Source organism: Monocercomonoides exilis, assembly GCF_001643675.1.
Source record: "Monocercomonoides exilis strain PA203 chromosome Unknown scaffold33-1116896, whole genome shotgun sequence".
Taxonomy (NCBI): Eukaryota; Preaxostyla; order Oxymonadida; family Polymastigidae; genus Monocercomonoides; species Monocercomonoides exilis.
The window spans coordinates 342,345-364,667 of NW_027150578.1; the positions used below are offsets into that span (position 1 = coordinate 342,345).

The window sequence follows — 22,323 nt, forward strand, 5'->3', positions numbered from 1 at the left end:
ATCATATATTTTTTTGTTGTGTGTGTAGTTTTCTAATTTACAGTGATTGACAAAAGAATTTTCAAAAAAGCGTTTCAATTTTTCATATTATTTTCTTCAAAAGCTTGTTGTTATAGAAAGACAGAGAAAGTTCATTAATGATTTTTACTAAAACATTTGATTAATTTCAAATCATCAACTACAAATTGTGAATTCGTAATTTTTGATGAAAAAATATGAAATAAAAAAGAATCACCTTTATTGAATTTATTGAAAAGACAACTGGGTGATTATTTTTGAAATCATATATTTTTTCGGGGAGTTGATTTTTCAAAGATTGTTTGTTTTTTGAAAGAAAATGTTAATTGAAAAGAGAAAAAGCTGTTAATTGTTTTTATAAACAAATAGTTTCACAGAATCAAAGAAAAAAATGCATTCAATAAGCCTTTTCACTTTTCAATTTTTTTTATTGATAATCAAGATAAATTTTTAAACAGAAAATTTTGAATGAAAAAATATGATTTCAAAAATAATCACCCAACTTAATAAAATTGAATCATTTTATCAATCTCAAAATTCCACAAAAAATTATCCAAGATCGAAAAACTTTAAAACAAAATAAAAAACATTTATTTAAACAAAGAAAAAGAAGTTTATTAATATGGATTTCAATTCAAGTGAAAACCAATGAAATTATTTGGATACAAATGTTTGTTTATTGAGATTGTTTTATCTATATAAAATGCTACTGTTTTCAATGATGTTTTTGACTAATATCAATTAATCCTTTTCTCATTTTAATAATTGTAAATGTTTGATTTTTTCGGTTTCAAGTCAAACGCACATTGCAAAAAACCTTTCATTTAAAATAAATAAAATAGATTTCAAACTTTATTTATGAATTACAGGATTTTTAAGAAAAGGATAATTTTTGTTTTATGAAATAATAACTGTTTTTCTATTGTGCAAATGTGAAGAATATTTATTAAGATAAAATAACATCCAATTTGACTAATGATAATATGTCTTTATAACTTAAAAAAATGTTTTAATTCTTTTATTTTGTTATTGTCGTGTCTTGGATAATATATAACTCAATAAGGTTCCAAAAGAAAGAGATCCTTTTATGTTCTGAGAATAGCTTAAATTTTTTTAAAAATTCATAATTTTTTATTACATAACGTTTTTTTCAAATAATTCGTTCTTCTGAACTACTTCAGAATTGCAGATTGTGCAAAAAATACATGACATCACAAAAAATACATGATAAGATCGATTTCACAATAACCACAAGAGGAATAATCCTGACAATTTTCCTCAAAATATTTCTCATCAACACAAACTCATTTTATTTGCAAAACTTTCAAAATAGCCTCATTTGGACTCAGAAAAAAATTATCATTGAAATCTCGGTGTAATATAAAATATTGTGTTTACTCGAAAACAATAATGATTATTTCGGAGCACAAATGAAGCTATTTAAAGGTTTTATATATTAAATGAGTTTGTGTTGATGAGATATATTTTGAGGAAAGTTGTCAAAATTATTCCTATTGCAGTTATTGTGAAATAGATCTTGTCCGGTATTTTTTAAGATGTCAGGTATTTTTTGCACAATCTGAAAATCTTAAAAGTGTTTTATCTTATCAGATTATCTCAAACGCATTGTTGCATAAGAAATCAAATATTTTTGTCTTATCTCAATGTAATACATGGGTTATTTTTTTTTTGAAATCATAACTTTTTTCGGTGTGTGCTTAATTATGAAAATCTTTTGAATTCGAAAATATAATTTTTGTTGAAATGCTTTATTCATTTTATTGAATCAAAAGACATGGTTAGAAGGGAAAGAAAGACAGAGATGATTTTTGAAGCAGTTATTTCTTTTCTGTGTTCATTGACAAAAATTCAAAACAAAAATTTTAATCCGAAAGTTTTCTTCGAAAATACATGATTTCAAAAATAATCACTCACATTTTGAAAACTTTCAAAATTTTTGATCACTCCCACAATACAAAATTTTAACGTTTAAAATAATATTGAACAAGCAAGAAAGAATACCTAAAATTTGAAGCCAGATGTTCTTTATTTATTCCAATAAATAACATTATTTCGAAATCTTTGAATTCTGTCAACTTTTTTACGACAAAGATAAGTTTTCATATGCCTCCAATTTTTGATTTTGCACTCAATCATTCACTATGAAAAACATCAATATCTAAATAATATTTCTGATTGAAATTGAATTATTTCTGTGATCATTCACTCAAAGAAAAACAACTGACTTGGTCTGAATTTTGAAAAATATTCGATAATAATAAAGATTTGTAAATTTTCAATGTTGAAATTAACTTTTTCTATTTTCAATTAAACTTTTTCGAATATGAATAATAACATTCGATGATGAATAAATGCTTTTCAATATGGAGTAATAATTATCGATTTTGAATTTGAGTTTAAAGATTTTATTTTAGACTTTTTCGATATCTAATAATTTTTGGTGAATATTATGAAAATCAAAAAAAGAATAACTGACTTTTTTGCATTATGGATTGAACCATCACTTGCACACACGAGAAAAATCAAATATTGAAGCATTATCTGAGAGTGTGAAATGAATGATTTTGATTTTTCATATAAATTTTCGAACATTTTCTTTAAAAGAGAAATAATTGTTGAGGGCGGAATATTTATCAACACAGCTACTATGGTAAAATTGGAGGAGAATTTCGTAGACAAAAGAAACAGAGAAAATCAATCAAATATTTGTTGGAATGGAGTTCAATACCAACACTGCAAAGGCTGAAAAATACATTTTTCTTGAATGAAACATCAAATTACAGATCAATGAAAGGCAATTCCTATTTCATCTTTGAGAAGGAAACAACAATCATAGCAACGCGGTATTTGGTGGAGATGAGTGTGATTATTCCACTGATACAGATCTGATTGGATTTGTGACTATTCATCAGATAGACACAATCATTGTGAGCAGTTTGAGTGGATCAAACGAAAAACAGTGTGGGACAAACATTCTTCCTTGTTATTCAATTGATCATGGGCAGGAGCATCTGACTTCAGATTTCATGAGTGTGATGATTGTTGTCGAAAAGTGTGTGATTGAGGAAGAGATAAATCTGGAGGAGATGAGTTTGAGTTCAAAGAGCAGAGGCTTGTGTGAAGTTGAAGTGAAATTGGATATTACATGAACTAGAGGGACTTTAGTTACAACAATAGGAACAGTGTCATTGGCAAGAGTGGACTTTGTATTTGAATCAAATTTCATTTCTTCACATGGATCGTTGATATCACCAGAGGGAGGAATTCTTGAGATAATGAATTGTTCATTCACAACAAAACAATCTAATGAAGAAGGAAATGAATTAGCAAGCATTCCATTTCACATAATAAATATGGAAAAAGGAGAATTACAACTTGACGGATGCTCTTTATCAAATCTCATTCTTCATGAATCTGCATTATATCTTTCATCACCACTTCCATCAGCTATTGATTCTTTAACAATTTGCAATTCAACAGTTTCAAAATCTCTGATAGATATTACCGAATGTGGTCAATTAACAATTAAGGATTTCAATGCAGAAAATATCACAGTTGAAGGAAATGAAGAATCGTTGATATCTTGTTTGTCAATGAAAAAGACAATACAATTGACAAATTGCACAATTGGTGGAGTCGGTTCAAAGACCACAAAAGGGAAATTGATGAAAATGGAGAATTGTTTGTATGTGAAAATGGACAGTTGCGTTTTTGATGGGAGTTCAAAGGAAAGAAATGAGCAATATTTGAACGAGGAAGAAGAGAAGTGCAGATGGGATGGATCTGTTGTGGATATTGTGAAGAGTTCTGTTTTGATGAAAGACACAACAATATCAAATTCACCAGAAGGTGGAGTCACAATGAGTGAAGGAAATGTGATAATTGAAAAAGGAGAGTTCATTGACAATAATCTATCAATTGAAGGATATCCATCGATGAGAAGAAACATTATATGTTTTGATTCAGGAATATTGAATGTGATGAGTTTAAAATGAGGAGATGGATTGAATGATGACACATCACTTTGGATGCTGAATGAAGGATGCAGTTTTGAAGGGATTGTTTCTGAGAGAGATTCATCATTTTTCATTCCTGTGCTGGAGAGTGTGGAAGCAAAAGAAGAGACAGATAGAATGAAACTGACATTCAAAGGGATGCTTTTTGTTCCATGCAATCTGTCATTTTCAATTGTGAAGAGGAAGGGAGAAGAGAAAGAGATTGAAAATTATGATTTTGATTCAAATGAGTTTTTTCCAGAAAGAGAAGTTGAGGGAAGTGTGGCAAAAGATCTTATCAACAGTTGTGGAGATGAAATAGAAGTGAGTGCTTCAATTTTGTCAGGGAATTCAAATTCTCCATCTTCAACAAATTCATTCATTCTGAAGGACAAAAGTGAGACTATACCAAAAAAAGATGATGTTATCTCAAAAAGAGAGTTATAAATTGAATGGAGTTTGGTTGCCTTTATTAAGTGCGTTGTCATTTTTTAAAATTTTTGTTGCTTTGTTTGTTGTGGTTGTTGTGCATTTGCGAAGGAAGTTAATGGAAGCTGAAAACAAGTTAGAGGCAGCAGATTCAGAAGCAAAGCAAATAATGGGGAAGATTGAGAGGAGAAGAAGGGAAAGCAATGGAGGGAGCTTTGAGATGAGTGAGATGCCATCCACACTGCTGGAAGGAATGACGAGCCAAATTCCACTTCTCATTGACAACGATGAAGATCTTCCAGAACCTCCGTCAGTGAACAATGAAATACTGAATGAAGATGATCTTCCAGATTTGGAATCTACATTGACATTTTCCGAGAATAATTCTGCTGCTGGGATGCAACAATCCCATTCGTTCAATGTTATATCAGCAAAGAAGCCATTTAGAGAGAAGGAGAAAAAGAACATCAAAACATTGCATTCAGCAATTCATTCTGTGCAAGGCAATTTCACACTTGGAACAAGAGCGATGAATGTTGTTGACGGGAAAGAAGTGGTTTTGGCAGTTGCAGAGTTGTTTGAGCATTTGATTTCTGTTGGAGACGAAAGGGTGGAAATGATGTCAAGGCAGCTGTGTCCGTATTCAATCTTTGTTGAGGAAGGGAACGAAAATGAAATATACCTATTGACAGATGAATTGGAGGATGAAAAGGAGAAGGAAGAAATGAAGCGATGGCAGGCGCCAGAAGAAGGAGATGAGGAAATAGAAAAGGCAATTGTTTTCACACTTGGACTGATTCTCCATGAAATGACAACAGGCGAAGTGCCATTGAGTGAATGCGATGCTGAAGAAGCGCAGGAGATGATGAGAGATGGAGTGCGACCGCTGACAGAGGGAATTGAAGGGGAAGATCTGATAGAACTGATGGAGGAAACGTGGGCAGATGAACCAAGGGGCAGGCCTTCTTTGGACGAAACAATAAAACTGTTGAAGAAAATAAATCAGAATGAAGATGACTGATAAAGTGCAGTGTTTAACAATCAATTTTCAAGACTTTCAGCAAAGAACTGAAGAATCAAAATATTTTATCATCAGCATGAAACTTTAATATTCTTTTTATTGGAAATATTTTTTCGTTTTTAAGCAATATTTCTCTTTGAAGAATATTGAAGAGCATTTATCGAACTTGATGAAATGAATTCCTTTATTAAAATTTGCAATTGTTTGATGAAGTTCAAATTGCATAATATTGAAATTGCACAACAACAACAACAAACAAACAAACAAACAAAAAAAAAAGTGTTTTTTCGAAAATTTGAAATTATTTAGTATATGTATATTGATCAACTATATGTAAAGTATATTTATGATCAAAAGTGTTTTTTTATAGACTTTGTTGTGTTGGTGGTTATCAATCATAAAATTTTAATTATCCTATGAAATTTATATGAAAGAGATTGCTTTGCTGAGGATCTTTTGACTGCTTTTCAATTTTATGGGGTTTGTTTTCACATAAATAAAAATTGCTTTTTTTAGTTGATGAAACAAAAACATTCCATGCTAATGCTGATGTGCATGATGGATTATATGTTTTTTATTCTGAAATGTATTTATGATTTCATTTTCATTTATTTTTTTGAAAAATTTTGATTTATTAGTTATCAAAATCAATTTTGTTCATATTTTCCATTTTATTTTGCAACATTATGATTTTATAGGTTCTTATTCAACGAAGTTTATTTTTAGAAGCTTCAAAACGTATTTCTTTTATTTTTTGTTTTTGTTGAATTATCTCGTTTTTATGGAGTTTGACGTGTTATTTTTTTCTTCAAAATCAGTTCATTCCTTATTTTTTTAACTTTCATGAATAAATAATTAAAAATTGTTAACAAAAAGAATTCAACTTTACAAATGATGCTTACGATCAATTAAAAGAAAAGGATTCGTAATTTTAAGCTGATCTGCGAATAAAATGCCTTCGTAAATTAAAAGCAGAATTTGCACGAAGATATCTCCTTCGTCTTGGTTAGCTATTCCATTTATTCATGGAAGCTCAAGAAAAAATGACTCTTAAAAGGCAAGATAGCACAGAATCTTTGACAGAAAATCTTGAATCTTTTCATATCAAACGATTGATAATTGTATCGAACAGACTACCAATTACATTTTCAAAACCTGAAAAGAATGACGATAGTGCAAACCGAAAGAAATTCATTCTAAAACCTTCTTCTGGTGGTTTAATTGCTGGTGTGATGGGAATAAAAAGTATTCCTTATACTTGGGTTGGATGGCTCGGAGGAGGTTCTGGATCTTTGCCCGAATCAGAGCAAGAAGAATTAGCACAACAAGTAAAAGAAGAATATGGATATATTCCTGTTTTTATCCCTGATGATATTGCTAATCTTTATTACAATACTTTTTCGAACCAAGTTCTTTGGCCTATTTGTCATTATCGTCAGTTTAATCAAGACGCTCAGAATCCACAAAGCTGGGAAGCTTACAAAACCGCAAACAAACTTTTTGCAGATGCAGTTCTCGATTTGATTGAAGAAGGAGATGCTGTTTGGGTTCATGATTATCAATTGATGATGGTACCCCATTATCTTCATGAGATTCAGCCATTGATGACAATTGGCTTCTTTCTTCACATTCCATTTCCTTCATCTGAAATGTTTCGCACTTTACCTCAAAGACGAGAGCTTGTTGGATCACTTCTCGATAGTAATCTTGTTGGGTTCCATACATTTGAATTTTGCAGGCATTTCATATCCACAGCGCAAAGAGTTATGCTGGATGCGGAGTCGTCAAGCGAAGGCATTTTGTGTCGAGGCAGGCAAACTGCAGTAAAAGCGTTGCCAATTGGAATTGACCCAGAGCGTTGGCAGACGATGCTGAACGAGAAGGAGACGATTGAACAAATACGCGGGCTGGAAGAGAAGTGGAAAGGGATGAAAGTGTGCATAGGGGTGGATCGAGTAGACTACACGAAGGGTCTTCTGCTGAAAATGCGGATTGTGGAGGCGATGCTGAAGCGGCACACAGATATGATAGGCTCCTTTGTGCTGTTCCAGATTGGCGTGCCGTCGCGGATCGACGTGAAGGAGTACCAGGAGCTGACGGACGAGTTGCACAAGGTGATTGGCGAGATCAACGGGAAGTTCGGGACGCTGGACTGGATGCCCATCCACTACGTCGGGCGCTCTGTCAATCCGCGCGATCTCGCCTCGTTCTATGCGATGTCAGACGCCTGCCTCGTGACATCCATCCGCGACGGGATGAACCTCGTTGCGCTCGAGTTCATCGCCTGCCAGGAGCAGAGCCAGGTGAAAGGGGCGCTCATACTGTCAGAGTTTGCGGGGGCGTCGATGCTGCTGCCGGGATCGTATCTCATCAACCCGTGGAATATCAACGAGTCGGCGGACATTCTGCACACAGCGCTACTGGAGGCCGGCACGCCTGGGTGTGTGGCGAGGCACCAGCAGAACTTTGAGATCGTTGCACACACGAACACCGCAGAAGGGTGGGGCGCGCGCTTTTCGGAGGCGCTGCTGGAGTCCACAGCGGGGCGGATGTTCGATGCGAACGAGACCGAGGCGCTGACGAGGCAGATGCTCCTCGACGGCTTCGAGTCGAGCCAAAACGGGAAGCGCTACCTCTTCTTCGACTATGACGGAACACTCACGCCGATCGTGGGCCACCCATCGCACGCAGCGCCGTCGAAGAGCCTGCTGGCGCTGCTGAGGAAGATGGCAGAGCTGCCAGACACAGAAGTGGTCATTGTGAGCGGCAGAGACCGGAAGTGCCTGGAGGAGTGGTTCGGAAGCTGCCCCGTGGGGCTGATTGCAGAGCACGGGCTGGTGTGGTGTGGGAAAGAGAGGACGCAGCAGAACATGGCAGAGGATGATAAGAGCGAGGAGGAACATAACGTGAAGGAGAACGATTTGTCGCCTGATATTTCATTGGATGCATCAACAGGGCTGATGTCGACGTTTCAGCCACTGATGCAACATTCAACATCAACATCAGCACAAGAATCATCATCAGAATCGGCATCAGCATCATCTTCTTTCTCACAGTCATCACCTTCTCCAGTCTCATCGCCATCTGCTTTCTCTTCAGCTTCATCTTCAGCCACTAATCCATCGCCTTCTCCCTCTCCTCTTCCCAAGAACACCCCATCATCATCATCATCTTCTTCTTCCTCTTCTTCCTCCTCATCTCCGCCTTCATCCAATTGGACTTTGCTCTACCCAGACATCGATCTCTCCTGGATGTCCTCTCTTCTCCCTCTGCTGGAGTCTGCTGTTGAGCACACGACCGCCTCGTGGCTGGAGACTAAGCCTTCCTCTCTGTGCTTCCACTACCGCAAGTCGCCGCGCGAGTTCGGTGAGAAAATGGCGGCGGAGCTGCGGTTCAATCTGATGGCGAAGGCGACGACGCTGCCGATTGACGTGGTGTGTGGCAAGTGCACTGTGGAGGTGAGGCCGCTGGGCGTGAACAAAGGCGCTGCCATCAAAAAAGTGCTGCTGAATGTGTTTGGAGAAGGGGAGATGAGAGAGGAGAAGGAAGAGAAGGAGGAGAAAGAGGACAAAGAAAAGGAATTTGATGAGTTGGATGAGCTGAGTGAGGAGAATGAGGATGAGGAAACTGAAGAAGAAGAAGAAGAAGAAGAAGAATATGAAGGAAGAGATAGAAAAGACAACAAAAACGATCATAATGAAGGAAAGAACAGAAAAGATAACAATGAAAACAACACATTCAAGCAACAGAACGAAGAAAGCAAAAAAGCTAAAATGCCAGCCTCGAAGGCATCATCATCATCATCATCATCAACTTCTTCTTCTGCCACAACAGCCGCAACACCTCTTAATTCCCGTCTCACCCGCTCCTCTTCCTTCTCTTCCATTTCTGCTTCTTCTTCCATCCCTCGCTCTGCCTCCTTCTCTTCCCAGTCATCCGCTCCATTGAAAACATCACTCTCCAACTCTTCGCTTTCTTCCCTGTCATTTGCAGTCCCTGCGCCTGTGTATGCGACCGACGCCTTTGTGCTCTGCTGTGGAGATGACAGAACCGACGAAGACATGTTCGATTTTGTCAATCTGCTCCCACACGGCATGTCTGTTGTCATTGGCCCTCAGCCTTCTCAAGCACGCACTCGTGTCAAGTCCTGCTTTGCGCTTCTCCACATCCTGTCGCAGCTTGCCGGCAGGCTGGCGCACCAGCCGAGGCACAACCAGATGCTGATGGAGGAGAAGATGGCACACAGGCAGTTTATGATTTCGGAGCCGGAGGACTCGGTTTCGAAGGGGATTGGGAGTTTCTGAACAATCTGTAATTTAATATTGTTGAATAATATTGTATATGTTTTTATCTTTTATTGAACCCTTTTATTTTTATTTTATTTTATTTTTTTATTTTTAGCAATTGCTATTTTTGAGTTTGAGTTTATGTTTTGTATTTTCGTTAAATCGAAATAGTTATCATATTTTCATAAAGATAAGAAAACTTTTTACTTTTTTGCTGGAGAAAATTATAATCTTCCAATTAACTATGTGCATATTGAAAATTATAAAGATTGAAACTTTTAATTAAAACATTTCAAAAATCTTTGAATGCGCAAATGTTTCCAATAAAAAAAAAAATCTTTTTTTCTATTTCAAGGAAATATGCAAGAAGCTCAATTTAGAATAACCAACGATATATTAATTATTTCTTGCAAGCTTCTCACATTGTTTTTGTTATCTTCATTGTTTCAATTATTTTTTTGTAACTTATGATCAAAACCTTAATTATCGTAATGGATAAGCCAAAAAAAGAACATCGTTCTCGTGGGCTTCTTGACAAAGATGCTCTTAAGAAAAAGAGAACAGAAGAAAAGAAGGAACATAAAAAAAATCCTAAAGCATTTGGAGTTCGTTCAGGGCTTCATGTCATGCGGCAAGCTCGAAGAAATGCTGATAGAGAGCAGCGCCGTCTTCACATTCCAAAAGTTGAACATACACTCAGCTTAAGAGAAGCACCACCTCTTGTTGTTGTTGTTCAAGGTCCTCCAAAAGTTGGAAAGACAACCCTCATCCGATCTTTCATTAAACATTACACAAACATGAGTGTATCAAATCCCATTGGACCAATAACAATAGTCTCCGGAAAACAACGAAGAATAACATTTTTTGAATGTCCTAATGATCTGAATTCAATGATTGATGTTGCAAAAGTTGCAGATATATGTCTTCTTTTGATTGATGCAAGCTACGGCTTTGAAATGGAGACATTTGAATTTTTGAACATCCTTCAGACTCACGGATTTCCAAAAGTCATGGGCGTTCTTACCCATCTCGATAAAATGAAGGATAACAAAGCACTTCAAAAAACAAAGAAAAGACTGAAGCAAAGGTTTTGGGATGAGATTTCTCATGGAACGAAGCTTTTTTATTTGACAGGACTGCAACACAACAGATACCTTAAGCGAGAAATACAAAACATGGCAAGATTTTTATCAGTTATGAAGACCCTTCCGTTGACTTGGCAATCAACACATCCTTACTTGCTTGTTGATCGATGGGAAGATATTACCCCAACTGCAGACATTGCACTTCACCCCAAATGCGACAGAAGCGTTGCATGCTTTGGGTATCTTCGTGGTACAGTTCTCTTTCCAGCATCGATGAATCTTCTTATGCACATGTGTGGACTGGGTGACATGCAAGTGGTTGAGGCAGGCTCTGTCTCTGACCCTTGTCCGTTGCCAGATAAAGCAAAAAAGAGAAAACTCAATGAACGAGAAGTTAATATTTACGCCCCAAGTTCAGATGTTGGAGGGCTTCTCTACGATAAAGATGCTGTTTATATCACACTCCCCAACCAGAACATCAACTACACACCACTGGCGATTCCTAACAGCACTTCAGCTCCATCAGGCTCAAAGCCAGGAGCATCTTCGACAAGCTCTTCTTCATCCTCCTCATTGGCTGCACCAGCAGCTGCACTGAGCGCAGGGCAGCCAGGCTATCTTCCGCCAGCAGAGACAGAAGGTGTGGAGATGGTGAGAGAACTGGCAACAGAAAGAGCATCCGGAATGCTCAGCAGCGTCCACCGCGATGACGATTTTAAGCTGTTTAGCACCAGTAAAGGAGGGCTGGTACTGGAGGATGCTGTCGAAAATGAGAAGAAGGGAGGAAAAGGAAATAAAACAAAGAGAAAGGTCACAAACGATAGTGAGGAGGAAGAAGATGATGAAAGTGAAGAAGAAGAAGAAGATGATGAAGAAGCGGAAAGTGAAGCGAAACAAGAGAGACGAAGGAAAATGGGAACAGAAACCAAACTGAAGAAGCTCAAGCAAAAGAGAATGAAGACTGATGGAAAAGCAGAAGGAGATAGCGAAGAAAGTGACAACGAGGATGAAGAAGACGATCTATTAGAATCAGACGATGGTGATTCGGAGGAAGAGGAAGAGGAAGAGGAAGATGAGGAAGATGATGACGATGAAGAAGAAATGGAAGAGGTAATTACAGAGAAGGTGAGAACACGAATGAATCCCAATCTGAACCATTCGGCCAGCAGTTCTGAAGAAGTGAATGGAGACGACAGCGAAGAGGATTCAAGCGAATATCCACAAAACGAAGAAGATGACTCTGAGGCAAATGAAGAAGGTGAAGAGGAAGAGGATGAAGAAGATGATGAGGAAGAAGAAGACGAAGAAGAAGAGCTTGAGGAAGAGGAAGAGGAAGATGAAGACGATGTTGTTGGAAAGCAGCAGTTTGGCTCAGACCGCATGTGGATGTCCAAAGCGCTGCATCGGGCAGAGACGCTGTTTGGGAGGCGAAGGCAGCCGATTATGGAGCGTATTTACGGGATGGGCTCAGCTGCCTTCTCTTCGGCTGCTCTTTCTGCCTCAGCACACACATCGCTTTCCTCTTCCTTCACCACCAGCAACAAGTCTTCAGTGAACCAGAAACGAGTGAGCGTCAAGCCGAACAGCCTGTCAGACGGAGGCGAAGGATACGAAGCAGCTGACGAGAACGAAGAGAACGACGACATGGCTGGCGGAGTGCTGAAGCCAGTTGTGACGCCGGAGGTGCTGAAGCTGAATGCGCTGGACACGACAAACGCGCTGCTGAACACGAGTCTGTCTGATATGGCGATCTCTGTGTGGATGGACGCAGATGTCAGAGAGCTCATTCGCGACCGCTTTGTGACAGGAGACTGGGGCGTGCGGGAGGCGCTGAGGGAGAAGAAGCGGAAGAGCCTGGAGGAGAAAGTGAGGAGAGGGGAGATGACTGAAGAGGAGATGGAGGACGAGATGAACAGGCTGGATCGGCTGGGAATGGAGGAAGAAGGAGAGGAAGGGGCAGAGGGAGAAGGAGCAGGGATGGATGAGGATGAGGAGGAAGGCTTTGGAAGCAAAAGGAGTGGAATGGCGAAAGACGACGAAGAAGGTCCGAAATGGTCAGCAAAAAGAGAGTGGGACAAAGGAAGAGACGACGAAGAAAGCAATCCATATGAAAATACGGATACATACGATATTATCGAATCCTCAAAGAAAAAAGGGAAAAAGGACAAAGATGGAGAGAAAGGTGAAGGAAAAGGAGGGAAGAAAAGGGGGAAGAAAAGCGGAGAGGAAGAGGAAGAAGACCCCGAAGAGACAGCTTTTCAGAGAGAGCTGCTTGCGCAGAAGGCAGCGCAGGAAGCGCTCAACCGGGAGTTTCTTGCAGAAGCAGACAACGAGGCAGAGCTGGAGATGATCCAGGGCATCCAGCCAGGAAAGTACGTGCGTGTGGTACTGTGCGGCGTGCCGTGCGAGTTCTGCGACGGAAAGACAGTAGCAGCGCAGCGGGCGAAGATCGGAACGGTTCCTTTGATTTTGGGGGGCATTCCAATTGGTGAGACAACAAAAGGGTTTGTGAAGGTGCGGATTAAGAAGCACCGCTGGTACCCGAAGATCCTGAAGTCGTCTGACCCGCTCGTCTTCTCCATCGGGTGGCGGCGCTACCAGTCGCTGCCGATGTTCTCTATCTCTGACACTGCCGCCGGAGGCAGCGGCGGAGCAAACGCAGAGAAGCAGCGCCTGCTGAAGTACACCCCGCCCCACATCCACTGCCTGGCGACGTTCTGGGGCCAGTTTGCGCCGCAGGGGGCAGGTGTCATCGCATACCAGCACACAGCGCTTCTGTCGCCCACGTTCAGAATTGCAGCGACGGGTGTTGTGATGGAAGCCGGCCATTCGTTCCGCATTGTGAAGAAGCTGAAGCTTGTTGGGTATCCGTTCAAGATATTCAAGAACACGGCGTTTGTGAAGGACATGTTCAACAGCGAGCTTGAGGTGGCGAAGTTCGAAGGGGCGAAGATCCAAACGGTGTCTGGGATCCGCGGGCAGGTGAAGAAGGCGCTGACGACGAAGGGCCACCCGACCGGCTCGTTCCGCGCGAGCTTCGAGGACAAGATTCTTCTGAGTGACATCGTGTTTCTGAGGACGTGGGTGAATGTGGAGCCGATCAAGTTTTACAACCCGCTGTTCACGCTGATTGAGGACGATGGAGAACTCACGGGAAAAGAGGAGATGAGAAAGAAGGCGGAGGAGGAGATGGACGGAGATGGAGCTAATGAAGAAGAAGAAGAAGGAGAAGAAGGAGGAGGAGAAGAAAACGAGGCAGACAATGTAGAAGATGAAGAAATGGAAGAAGAAGAAGAAGAGGAGGAGGACAGTAAAGAGGATGATGAAGAAGATGAAGAAGATGAAGGGATGACAATTGAGCAAAGACTAAAGCAGTCATCATCCTCCTCATCTAACTCTTCTTCGTCGCTGTTCATCCGATCTGTTGGGGAGATCAGAGCCAGCCGCAATCTTCCTGTTCCCCAAAAGGCTGACTCTGGGTACGAAAGCTCGTCCAGCCGTGTGGTCGATCCGTATCAGCTGATGAAAGAGCGGAAGAAGCGCAGCGGCGCCTTCCCGCTGTCGGAGAAGCTGCGGAATGCGCTGCCGTTCAAGTCCAAGCCGAAGCTGGAGAAGAAGAAGAAGACGGAGAAGAAGCGGGAGAAGGACAGCCTGTATGCCATTCCGACGTTCCTGACGAAGGAGGACAAGGAGAGAGCCACGTTTTTGCAGGAGCTGGCGACGATCCGCAACGAGAAAGTGGCAAAGAAGAAGCTGAAGAAGCATATTGATAACAAGAGGAAACGCGCACTGAAGAGGAAAGAGGAAGGAGAGAAGGCGAAGAAGCTGAGGCTGAGGAAGAAAGAGAGGTTCCAATTTGAAGGCTCGAAGAAGAAAACGGAGGCTTTGAAGAAAGGAAAGGGAAATGAATTGTAGAGGCTTGGGGCTTCTGCAGTTTTTATTTAAAAATACCGCTTTTTCTTTCTTCTTTTTCTCGTTTTCTTTTTCTTTTTCTTTTTAAATAGAAAAAAGTGGGACTGAAAACGAATACAATTAACACTTCACTTTTAAATCGTCTGAGACATTTTCTAATCTCAACTTTTTTTCATTTCACAGCAGATTAAATACCAAAAAAATTCACTTCTCGTCTTCAGTGAAATTTTTGTGTTGAAAAAAAATTTTTTTTTATAAAAAATAAAATGCAAAAAATAATTAAATAAACTTTTTTAAAAAAATGATTCAATGTTGGGAAATTTGAATGATAATTCAAAATTTGCAATGAGTTGTAAAAGTGAGACATATAAGATAAAAGAAGAAAACGAAAGAAGAACACGAAAAAAAAAAAAAAAAAAAAAAAAAAAAAAAAAAAAAAAAAAAAAAACATCATCTCACAAAATAATACATTAAACATCTGTTCCTTCACTTTCTTCCATTGCCTTTCCGATCTTCCTTGCTGCAATTTTCGCCGTTTGACCCGATCCTTTCGCTTCAACAAGCTCCAAAAGATTTTTTAATGTCTGTTTTTTCATCTGCCCAACATACTTTGTGGCAAGCAAGAAAAAACAAGATGTCAGTTTCTGATCAGCTTCATCGACAGAAGCAAGAACTGAAGGCAAAACAAACGTCATCAAATGAACGAATGAATAAGAAAGGAACAATTGAAGCAAAATGTGATGGAATTTGAATAAATATTACAAGAACAACAACAACAGAAATAAACAGCATCCCGTTTGGAGAAATCATTAATGCATTAAAAGAAGCACCAGAAAAAGAAGGAGTGCAAACCATTTACTGTTTCATGCAGTATATCCGAAGTCAATGAAGGGCCACGATACAAAATTCGATGAAGGAGATTCAAAAAAGCAGAATCACCCAACTGAGCTTTGTGCAAGTTCAAAGTTCTTCGATGTATTTCAAAAATGAAAAGATTTTTATAAAAAAAGAAAAGAAAAGAAAAAAAGAAAGAAAAGGAAAAAAGAAAAAGAAAAAGAATAAACTTTCAAAAAATATTTAAATTCAATAAAAAGTTCCCGCACATCAACAAGTCTTGCAGCGCGTGAAGAGGCAGACACTCGTCCCGAATAAGCGCTCCGACAACTTCCATCTGCGGGCTGCCCTGCTTAACCGTTCCAGACGCAAAGAGTGGTGCTACAAGCTCGCTCATGCAAGACAGAGTGAAATGCGACGATAAAGTTGCCAGAAGATTCAGCATGATACGCGACGGCTCTTCCGCCATCTTTAGCACCTGTTGGTTGTACAATCGAGAGAGGTACAGAGAAGGATATTTCAATAAAGAAATAAAGAAATAAAATAAAGAAATAAAATAAAATAATAAAAAAACAATAAAATAATAATCAAATAATTAAGTAAGCAAATCAGCTAATAAGGAAATAAGGTGAAATTTTTTTTCAAAAACTACGATTAAAAAAATATAAAGAGAGGCTATTTTCTTTTCAATCAAAAGTTCGGCAAACCAAAGGAAGAACACTGTGCTTCACGAGCGAATCAGTTATTGACTTTCGAATTGTAGTGTCTTCGGGTGTTGATGACATTGGGGATGTATCCAAGGAATTTGAAGAGGGCATTAATTTTGAAAGCTTTTGTTTATTTTCTTGTGCAATTCTTGTAAAAAACGTATCGACATCTGCATCTGAAAGGACAACTTGCTCAACAATCTTAGATAGCGAGGATTCAAACTATTTAGAAAGCAAAAGTGATGATTTTTCAAACATACAAACATACGAAAAGAAAAGAAAAGAAAAAGAAAAACCTTTTTCACATCTGCAGAATGAAGAATATGAAAAACTGCGTCCATTGAAACATATTCTCCAATTCCATCTGAAGAAACCAAAAAAGCGTTAAGCAAAATTTTTTCATCGTCGCTGCTCATTGATTCAGTTTTGCTTTCATTTATATCAAGAAAGGTACTTTGAATTGGCTGAGATACATTTTGTTCTTCTTTTTCATCTTTAGAATCGTCCTTTTGTTGAAGTGTTGCAGAAGATGGCAAATCGATGCATTTTTCTTCCGATGAAGCACATTTAAACAAATCGTGAAGAAGAAATTTATCAAAAAGCATTTCATTATCATGCTTTGAAACACAAGAAGATAAAATTTCATCTGAAATTGCACCATGTTGCAGAATTGTTTCTTGATCAGAATAGACTTGCGATTCAAGTGCGCGAAGTAACAGAAAGAATAATTCATCCTTTTTGCACGTATTATCTTTCGAAAGAAATGAAAAATAATATTCAAGTTGTTTCTTTGTGAGTGTGTGAGATTGCGAAAGAATTGAGAGTAAAATGGAATGAAATTCCACAGAAGAACAAATTTCAAAGCTAGTCCTTTCGTATTAATAAAAAATAACGATTTAAAAGCAGAGAAAATATAATGTTCAAAACTTTTCTTTGGCATTTCTTGCTTCAAAAGCATCCTGAAACTGCTTCAACAAGGAGGCAAGCATTGCATTTGTTAACAAATAACAGATGCAAAATTTTTAAATGAGTTGTTTCTGTTGCAATTAAACTTAAAGAAATATTCCAGATCACAAAAGAGCCCAAAAACAATTGTTTATGACTTATGTTTATCATAATGACTTTGAAGAAAGCTTTTTGGAAGGGAAAAAATATTTGCAATCTGTTACATTATTAGGCGAAATTTCCATTCCCATTCTACACGAGTTATTCTCGGAGGATTTTGTCGAAAATGTCGTATTTCAACTTAAAGAGGATGAACGCAATAATATTTTTTTCAAGCCGTTGCTAAAAGATTCTCATCAAATACATGGTGTTTTTTATGTAATTGTATTTTATTTAAAAAGAATTCAGCCATTATCTTCGATGGTTCTGAGCGATAAATCGAGAAAGCAACAATATTATCATTTTTTAGAAAATACTCTGAAACACATTCTTTCCAAGCAATTTTTAAATCTTATTGTGAATACGTCTTGTGATGAATCGAATAATAATGGAGATTTATCAACTGTTATAGCTGCTCTGCCTGATATTATAATGAAGCAGGGTTATAATATTTCAAACTACTTTTTTCCTGAGTTTGCTTTGAACTTTGTATTTTTTATTTGCACTGACTTTCATTTTCTTTCCTTTTTGTAGTGTGTATTATCCATCAGTCGCGAAAGATCTCTGGAAATTGCTTTTTTCTCAATTAATTGGAGATTTTCCTGAAAATGATTTGTCTGCAAAATTACTAATAGGACGCTGTCTTTCAACATTATGTAGTAGGGGACAGCAAAGAATTGTTGTAGAAGAATTTGTAAACTTTTTAATTCCTTTGTTGCCTTCCGAAACATTGAGAATTTCAAATTCAATTCTCCATGATCTCTTTTATTATTTCTTCTTACAACTTCACAACTCTTCATTTGAAAGCTTCTTCTACTGTTTTATCTCTTATGCAGCAGAACAAATGACAGGAAAAAAGATTCCTCGTGAACTTATTGAATGGATACGAAAGCAGATTTTGCTGAAAAAAGCTAGCGAAATGAAAGAATTGTCATCACCACGGAAACTTCTTCAAGGCATGTCACTTCGTTGAAATATTTAATTGATGTAATGCGTTTTCAATTCATTTTTAATTATTTGACTTATAAATTCTGCATATTTTCAAAGATGCCATCACTTCATTGTGTTGTCAAATGTGCATGTATTTTCTGAACGTTCCAATTGATAGTAACATTATTAAAGAAAATCCAACAAATTTTTCTCTTTCTTCACAACAGCCATCTTTTTTTTTATCGACAACGCGTTCATCTTTTCGCGACAATGCAATACAGCCAAAAACATGCTTTTCACATTCTTCCGTCGCTTTACTTCAGAAAAATATAATAACACTTTTTACACAGAGATTTTTATCATCGCATCCTGTTCCTCTTTTATCAATTCCTGTGCTAATTGGGGTTATTTCTAGATGTGCAGATGGCTTTACAAGTGAAACTTACTCAACAGTCTCTCCAATCTCTTCTCATTCTTCAATATCTTCTCACAATGCAAATATATTGCCTGTAGCTGAATCAAAGCACATCCGTGCGGTTTTCCCTTCGTTGCATTGCATCTCTGGCGAAGTAATAAACGAATGGTGCCTCGTAGGAATGAGTCCCAGCTTGAATGTTGCACATTTTGTTTCATTGTGCCTTTCAATCATCCTTTTGTTCAATAGCCGTAATGCCAGCCATGAGAAATCTTCCGAAGAACTCGATGCAGTTATTAAAGCCAATGCGTCAAACGCATTTCTGTTTGATTATCTTCCTTCTCCGTCTTTGATAGATGGCCCAGAAACGGGCCAATCTTCTTTCTCTACAGTTGCAAGCAAAGATTCAGCACTTTCGAAGCATCCCAGCAGCAGCGCCAGCCTGCGGCTGATGTTGAAGGTTTTGAACGGGCTGCATTCAACGATGTCTTCCACTCTTGTTGTTGTCAGGCACTGCGCAATGGTAGTAGGAGAATGTGTGTCTAGGCTGATGGTTTCATCCTCATCTTCTTCTGCACAAGCTTCAAACTCCTCACAGATGCTCAGCGCAGGAGCTCTGAGTGATCCAGATCAATTGATGCTTCATTTTGATTACTCCGAGAATATGAGTGCACTGTTTCAAATTTCGTCTTCATATCTTCCTTCTTTACACGCTGTTTATCAGATGTCTGGTGGAGAAGAGAGCATTTCATCATCTTCATTCTCTTCTTCAATGCAAAGTCAGTCATTTGCACAGCAAAATTCTTCTTCTCAATCTGTTTCTCCAGAAACAAATCCGTTTGCACGAGTTCCTCTGACTTCAGAGCTGCCCATTCATGCCATCTGGCTTCTTCATCTGTACTCTGATGTTCCTCTACCGTCGCAATCCGATCTTACTGATGTAACTGCATGGATCAAATTCTGCATTCAATTTGACTGTCAATTGCTGAAGCAATTCGAATTCAGCGGAAAGAAAGAAAATGATGATGCATCAAAAGAAACAGCATCTTCTATTTCAACAGTTAATCTAATGTCTCATGATGCAATTTCGTCACATGCCAGTCTCCACTTTCCATCTTCTGTGCAACACCACAAAAATGAATCTGATATTGTTGCAAATGAAAATGCAAGTTCAGTGAGCACTTTTCAAAAAGAAGATAAATGCTCCGAACTGAATAAAGATGGCTCCTCAACGAAGAACAAGCGTAACTTCATGACGATGTGGACTGAAGACGATGATCCGGACGAGCTTTTCTTTGGGAAGCGCAAACGTCAAAAGAAGTCTCGAGTTAAAAAGGATGCTACAACAAAAGTTTCATCTTTTCTTGTCTGTTCTGAAGCTGATATTGTTCCGTTCACAAAGGAGACTGCGGTTCTGAAGCGAGAAGTGTTCGATCCAGAAATTAAGCAAGAAGAAGAGATACTTTTCTTGATGAACCCGCAAATGAAGCAAAAATTTAAAGAAGCAACGAGAAAGCATTGCGGGCACAAGCACTCAACAAAGGCAAACTGCGTTGGACATTCGTCAAGAACAAAAAGTGCTTTTGATGAAAGCAGTGGAGCCATAATTGATGGGGAAAATGTTGAAGAAGTCAAAAAAGAGGAAAATTTTGAATGCGGATCATCAGATGTGTCCGATTCATCATCAACTGAAAATGAACTGGATGATCTGGCCTTGCCACAGGAATCATCTTCACTTCTGTCAGCAGCTGCATGGCCTGAAGGAAATTCAATATTTTTAGCAGATGCTGTCGACGCGCTGACTGCGTCTGTGTCAAACACCGATGCAAGGCTGTTGAAAATTACGCTTCAGCGCCTTCCGCAGCTTATCGCCTCGTCACCGCCAGATCTGTTGGAGAATGCATGTGTTGCTGCACGTACCGTTTGCGGATTGGTAAATCTTTTTTCATTGGATGATTTTGATTTGATGAGAGTTGATGTACTTGTAAGATTGATTGCTGAGGTTGGCCGCCCTGTCATAATGTATGTATTTTTCATATTTAAATATTTGAAAGGTTAAATTTGAAAATTTTGTTTGCCGATGATACACTTTACTCATGGTCGTTTGCTCCTTTGAATGTTTCCAAGATCACTATCTGAGATATTTTACGGCTATGGCATTTCCACAAGCAGTCGAGTGGTGATAGCTGAATCATTTGCAGAAAGCGCGTTGGAGCTATCCGGAAATAAAACTACACGATCAGTTCATCAGCAATCAACCGCAAAAGAAAAAGAGGAATCTCAAACAAATAGACACTGCAATTCCATTCAAAAAGACTCCAATCGTTTCAAAGAGAATTCTGCAGATAATGATGCAAAGGCAATACATGAAAAAGAAAAAGAGCATTATGAGCCTGAACTTTCGGAGCATAAAACAATACGTTGGGGATCTTTTCGAATGTTTGGAAATATTTCTTCTTTTTTTGCTCCAAAAAAATAAAGATGATTTCGCTTATTAATATAATTTTCAATACTTCATTCATTATTGCAACATGTCAATTTGTGCAATCTGCTTTCATTTCCATTCATTCTTAATTTAGAAAGCCATGCACCATATTAAATCGATTTTCTCGTCTTGCTGCTTGTGCATTTTATTCATTGCTTTCATCAGTAGAGGCACAATCACCATCTTTAATGACTCATAGTACGCAAGCTTCAGTTATAAATGAGATGCTGAGCCCAACTGAAATGCATCAAATATCACAGCCAACGAACCCTGCAACGTTCACTGTTAGGGAATCACTTTCACTATTTGGAGATGAAAGCTTTTTAGGAAGTATTTTGTTGAACACTCTTGCCACTATTATTTTATGTACCGGGCCAATTCCAATTTTTTCCAAGATGTGCAAAGATCTTCTATCATTTTGCTGGACACTTAGATCGCACAAACATCCTCTCATGAGAAAGGCGGTATGTTTACTCTCAAAACAATTTCTTTCTTTCTTTCTTTTTTTTTTCTTTGTCTCATTTTTCAACTTGTATGGATAATTAACTGTAAAAATATACAATTATTTTTTCATTTATCGCTTTTCTATTTTTATTCAAAGATTATATGCTGCTTACGCGCTTGCTTTCTTTCACCTTTATTGAATAATGACTCTACGCTTATTTTATCAACTTTTGAAAATGACATTAGGGAAGCATCTATTTTTTTGCAAGGTTTGATTATTGTTTAAAGAGTTTATTTTTATTTTTATTTTTATTTTTTCAAATTTTCATTTTTTTTATTCCTTTCAAAAAATATTTAAAAGACATCTGTGAAAGTGAAACAGACCCAGATTGTAGAGTGCTTGCAACAGATTTTCAACAGTTTCTGCTTGGCAGATTGAAAGCATCTTCATTTGAACTTCCAATTGATAATATTCTTTAACATAACGAAAATAAAATTTTTCATTCGGCTAAGGATTGCTTGAAGACGTCATGAGTTGTATCAGACTTACAAAATTCAAGATTTCCTTTTCAATAAAAATTACTTCGAACTGAAAAAGTTAGATTTTCTTTCTGATTAAATGGTTAAAAAATAATGA

At 38.0% G+C, this 22,323-nt stretch overlaps 5 protein-coding genes across 5 annotated transcripts; 4 read left to right on the forward strand and 1 right to left on the reverse strand.

The window, feature by feature from the left end:
• Positions 1-4,581: 4,581 nt before the first annotated feature.
• MONOS_341 (uncharacterized protein) lies at positions 4,582-5,484 on the forward strand (the record flags this gene model as incomplete). Its single annotated transcript, XM_067873411.1, has 1 exon — positions 4,582-5,484. One exon carries the CDS (start codon positions 4,582-4,584, stop codon positions 5,482-5,484), a length of 903 nt encoding a protein of 300 aa, XP_067724342.1.
• A 918-nt stretch (positions 5,485-6,402) lies between these two features.
• Positions 6,403-9,959, forward strand: MONOS_340 (Trehalose 6-phosphate synthase/phosphatase). The gene has a single exon (XM_067873400.1). The coding sequence runs from the start codon at positions 6,510-6,512 to the stop codon at positions 9,786-9,788; it is 3,279 nt and encodes a 1,092-aa protein (XP_067724343.1). The 5' UTR covers positions 6,403-6,509; the 3' UTR covers positions 9,789-9,959.
• A 294-nt stretch (positions 9,960-10,253) lies between these two features.
• On the forward strand, positions 10,254-14,987 carry MONOS_339 (putative ribosome biogenesis protein BMS1). The gene has a single exon (XM_067873388.1). It carries the CDS (start codon positions 10,262-10,264, stop codon positions 14,768-14,770), a length of 4,509 nt encoding a protein of 1,502 aa, XP_067724344.1. The 5' UTR covers positions 10,254-10,261; the 3' UTR covers positions 14,771-14,987.
• Positions 14,988-15,237: 250 nt separating this feature from the next.
• On the reverse strand, positions 15,238-17,388 carry MONOS_338 (uncharacterized protein; the record flags this gene model as incomplete). The annotated part of the gene is made up of 6 exons (XM_067873377.1): positions 17,236-17,388; positions 16,605-17,178; positions 16,309-16,530; positions 15,871-16,079; positions 15,620-15,735; positions 15,238-15,440 (listed from the first exon to the last, which is right to left on the reverse strand). The coding sequence occupies exons 1-6, from the start codon at positions 17,295-17,297 to the stop codon at positions 15,238-15,240; spliced, it is 1,386 nt and encodes a 461-aa protein (XP_067724345.1). The 5' UTR covers positions 17,298-17,388.
• Positions 17,389-18,256: 868 nt separating this feature from the next.
• Positions 18,257-22,283, forward strand: MONOS_337 (putative telomere length regulation protein; the record flags this gene model as incomplete). Its single annotated transcript, XM_067873366.1, has 6 exons — positions 18,257-18,368; positions 18,460-20,779; positions 20,885-21,196; positions 21,337-21,706; positions 21,844-21,955; positions 22,048-22,283. The coding sequence occupies 6 exons, from the start codon at positions 18,257-18,259 to the stop codon at positions 22,164-22,166; spliced, it is 3,345 nt and encodes a 1,114-aa protein (XP_067724346.1). The 3' UTR covers positions 22,167-22,283.
• Between the last annotated feature and the right edge of the window lie 40 nt (positions 22,284-22,323).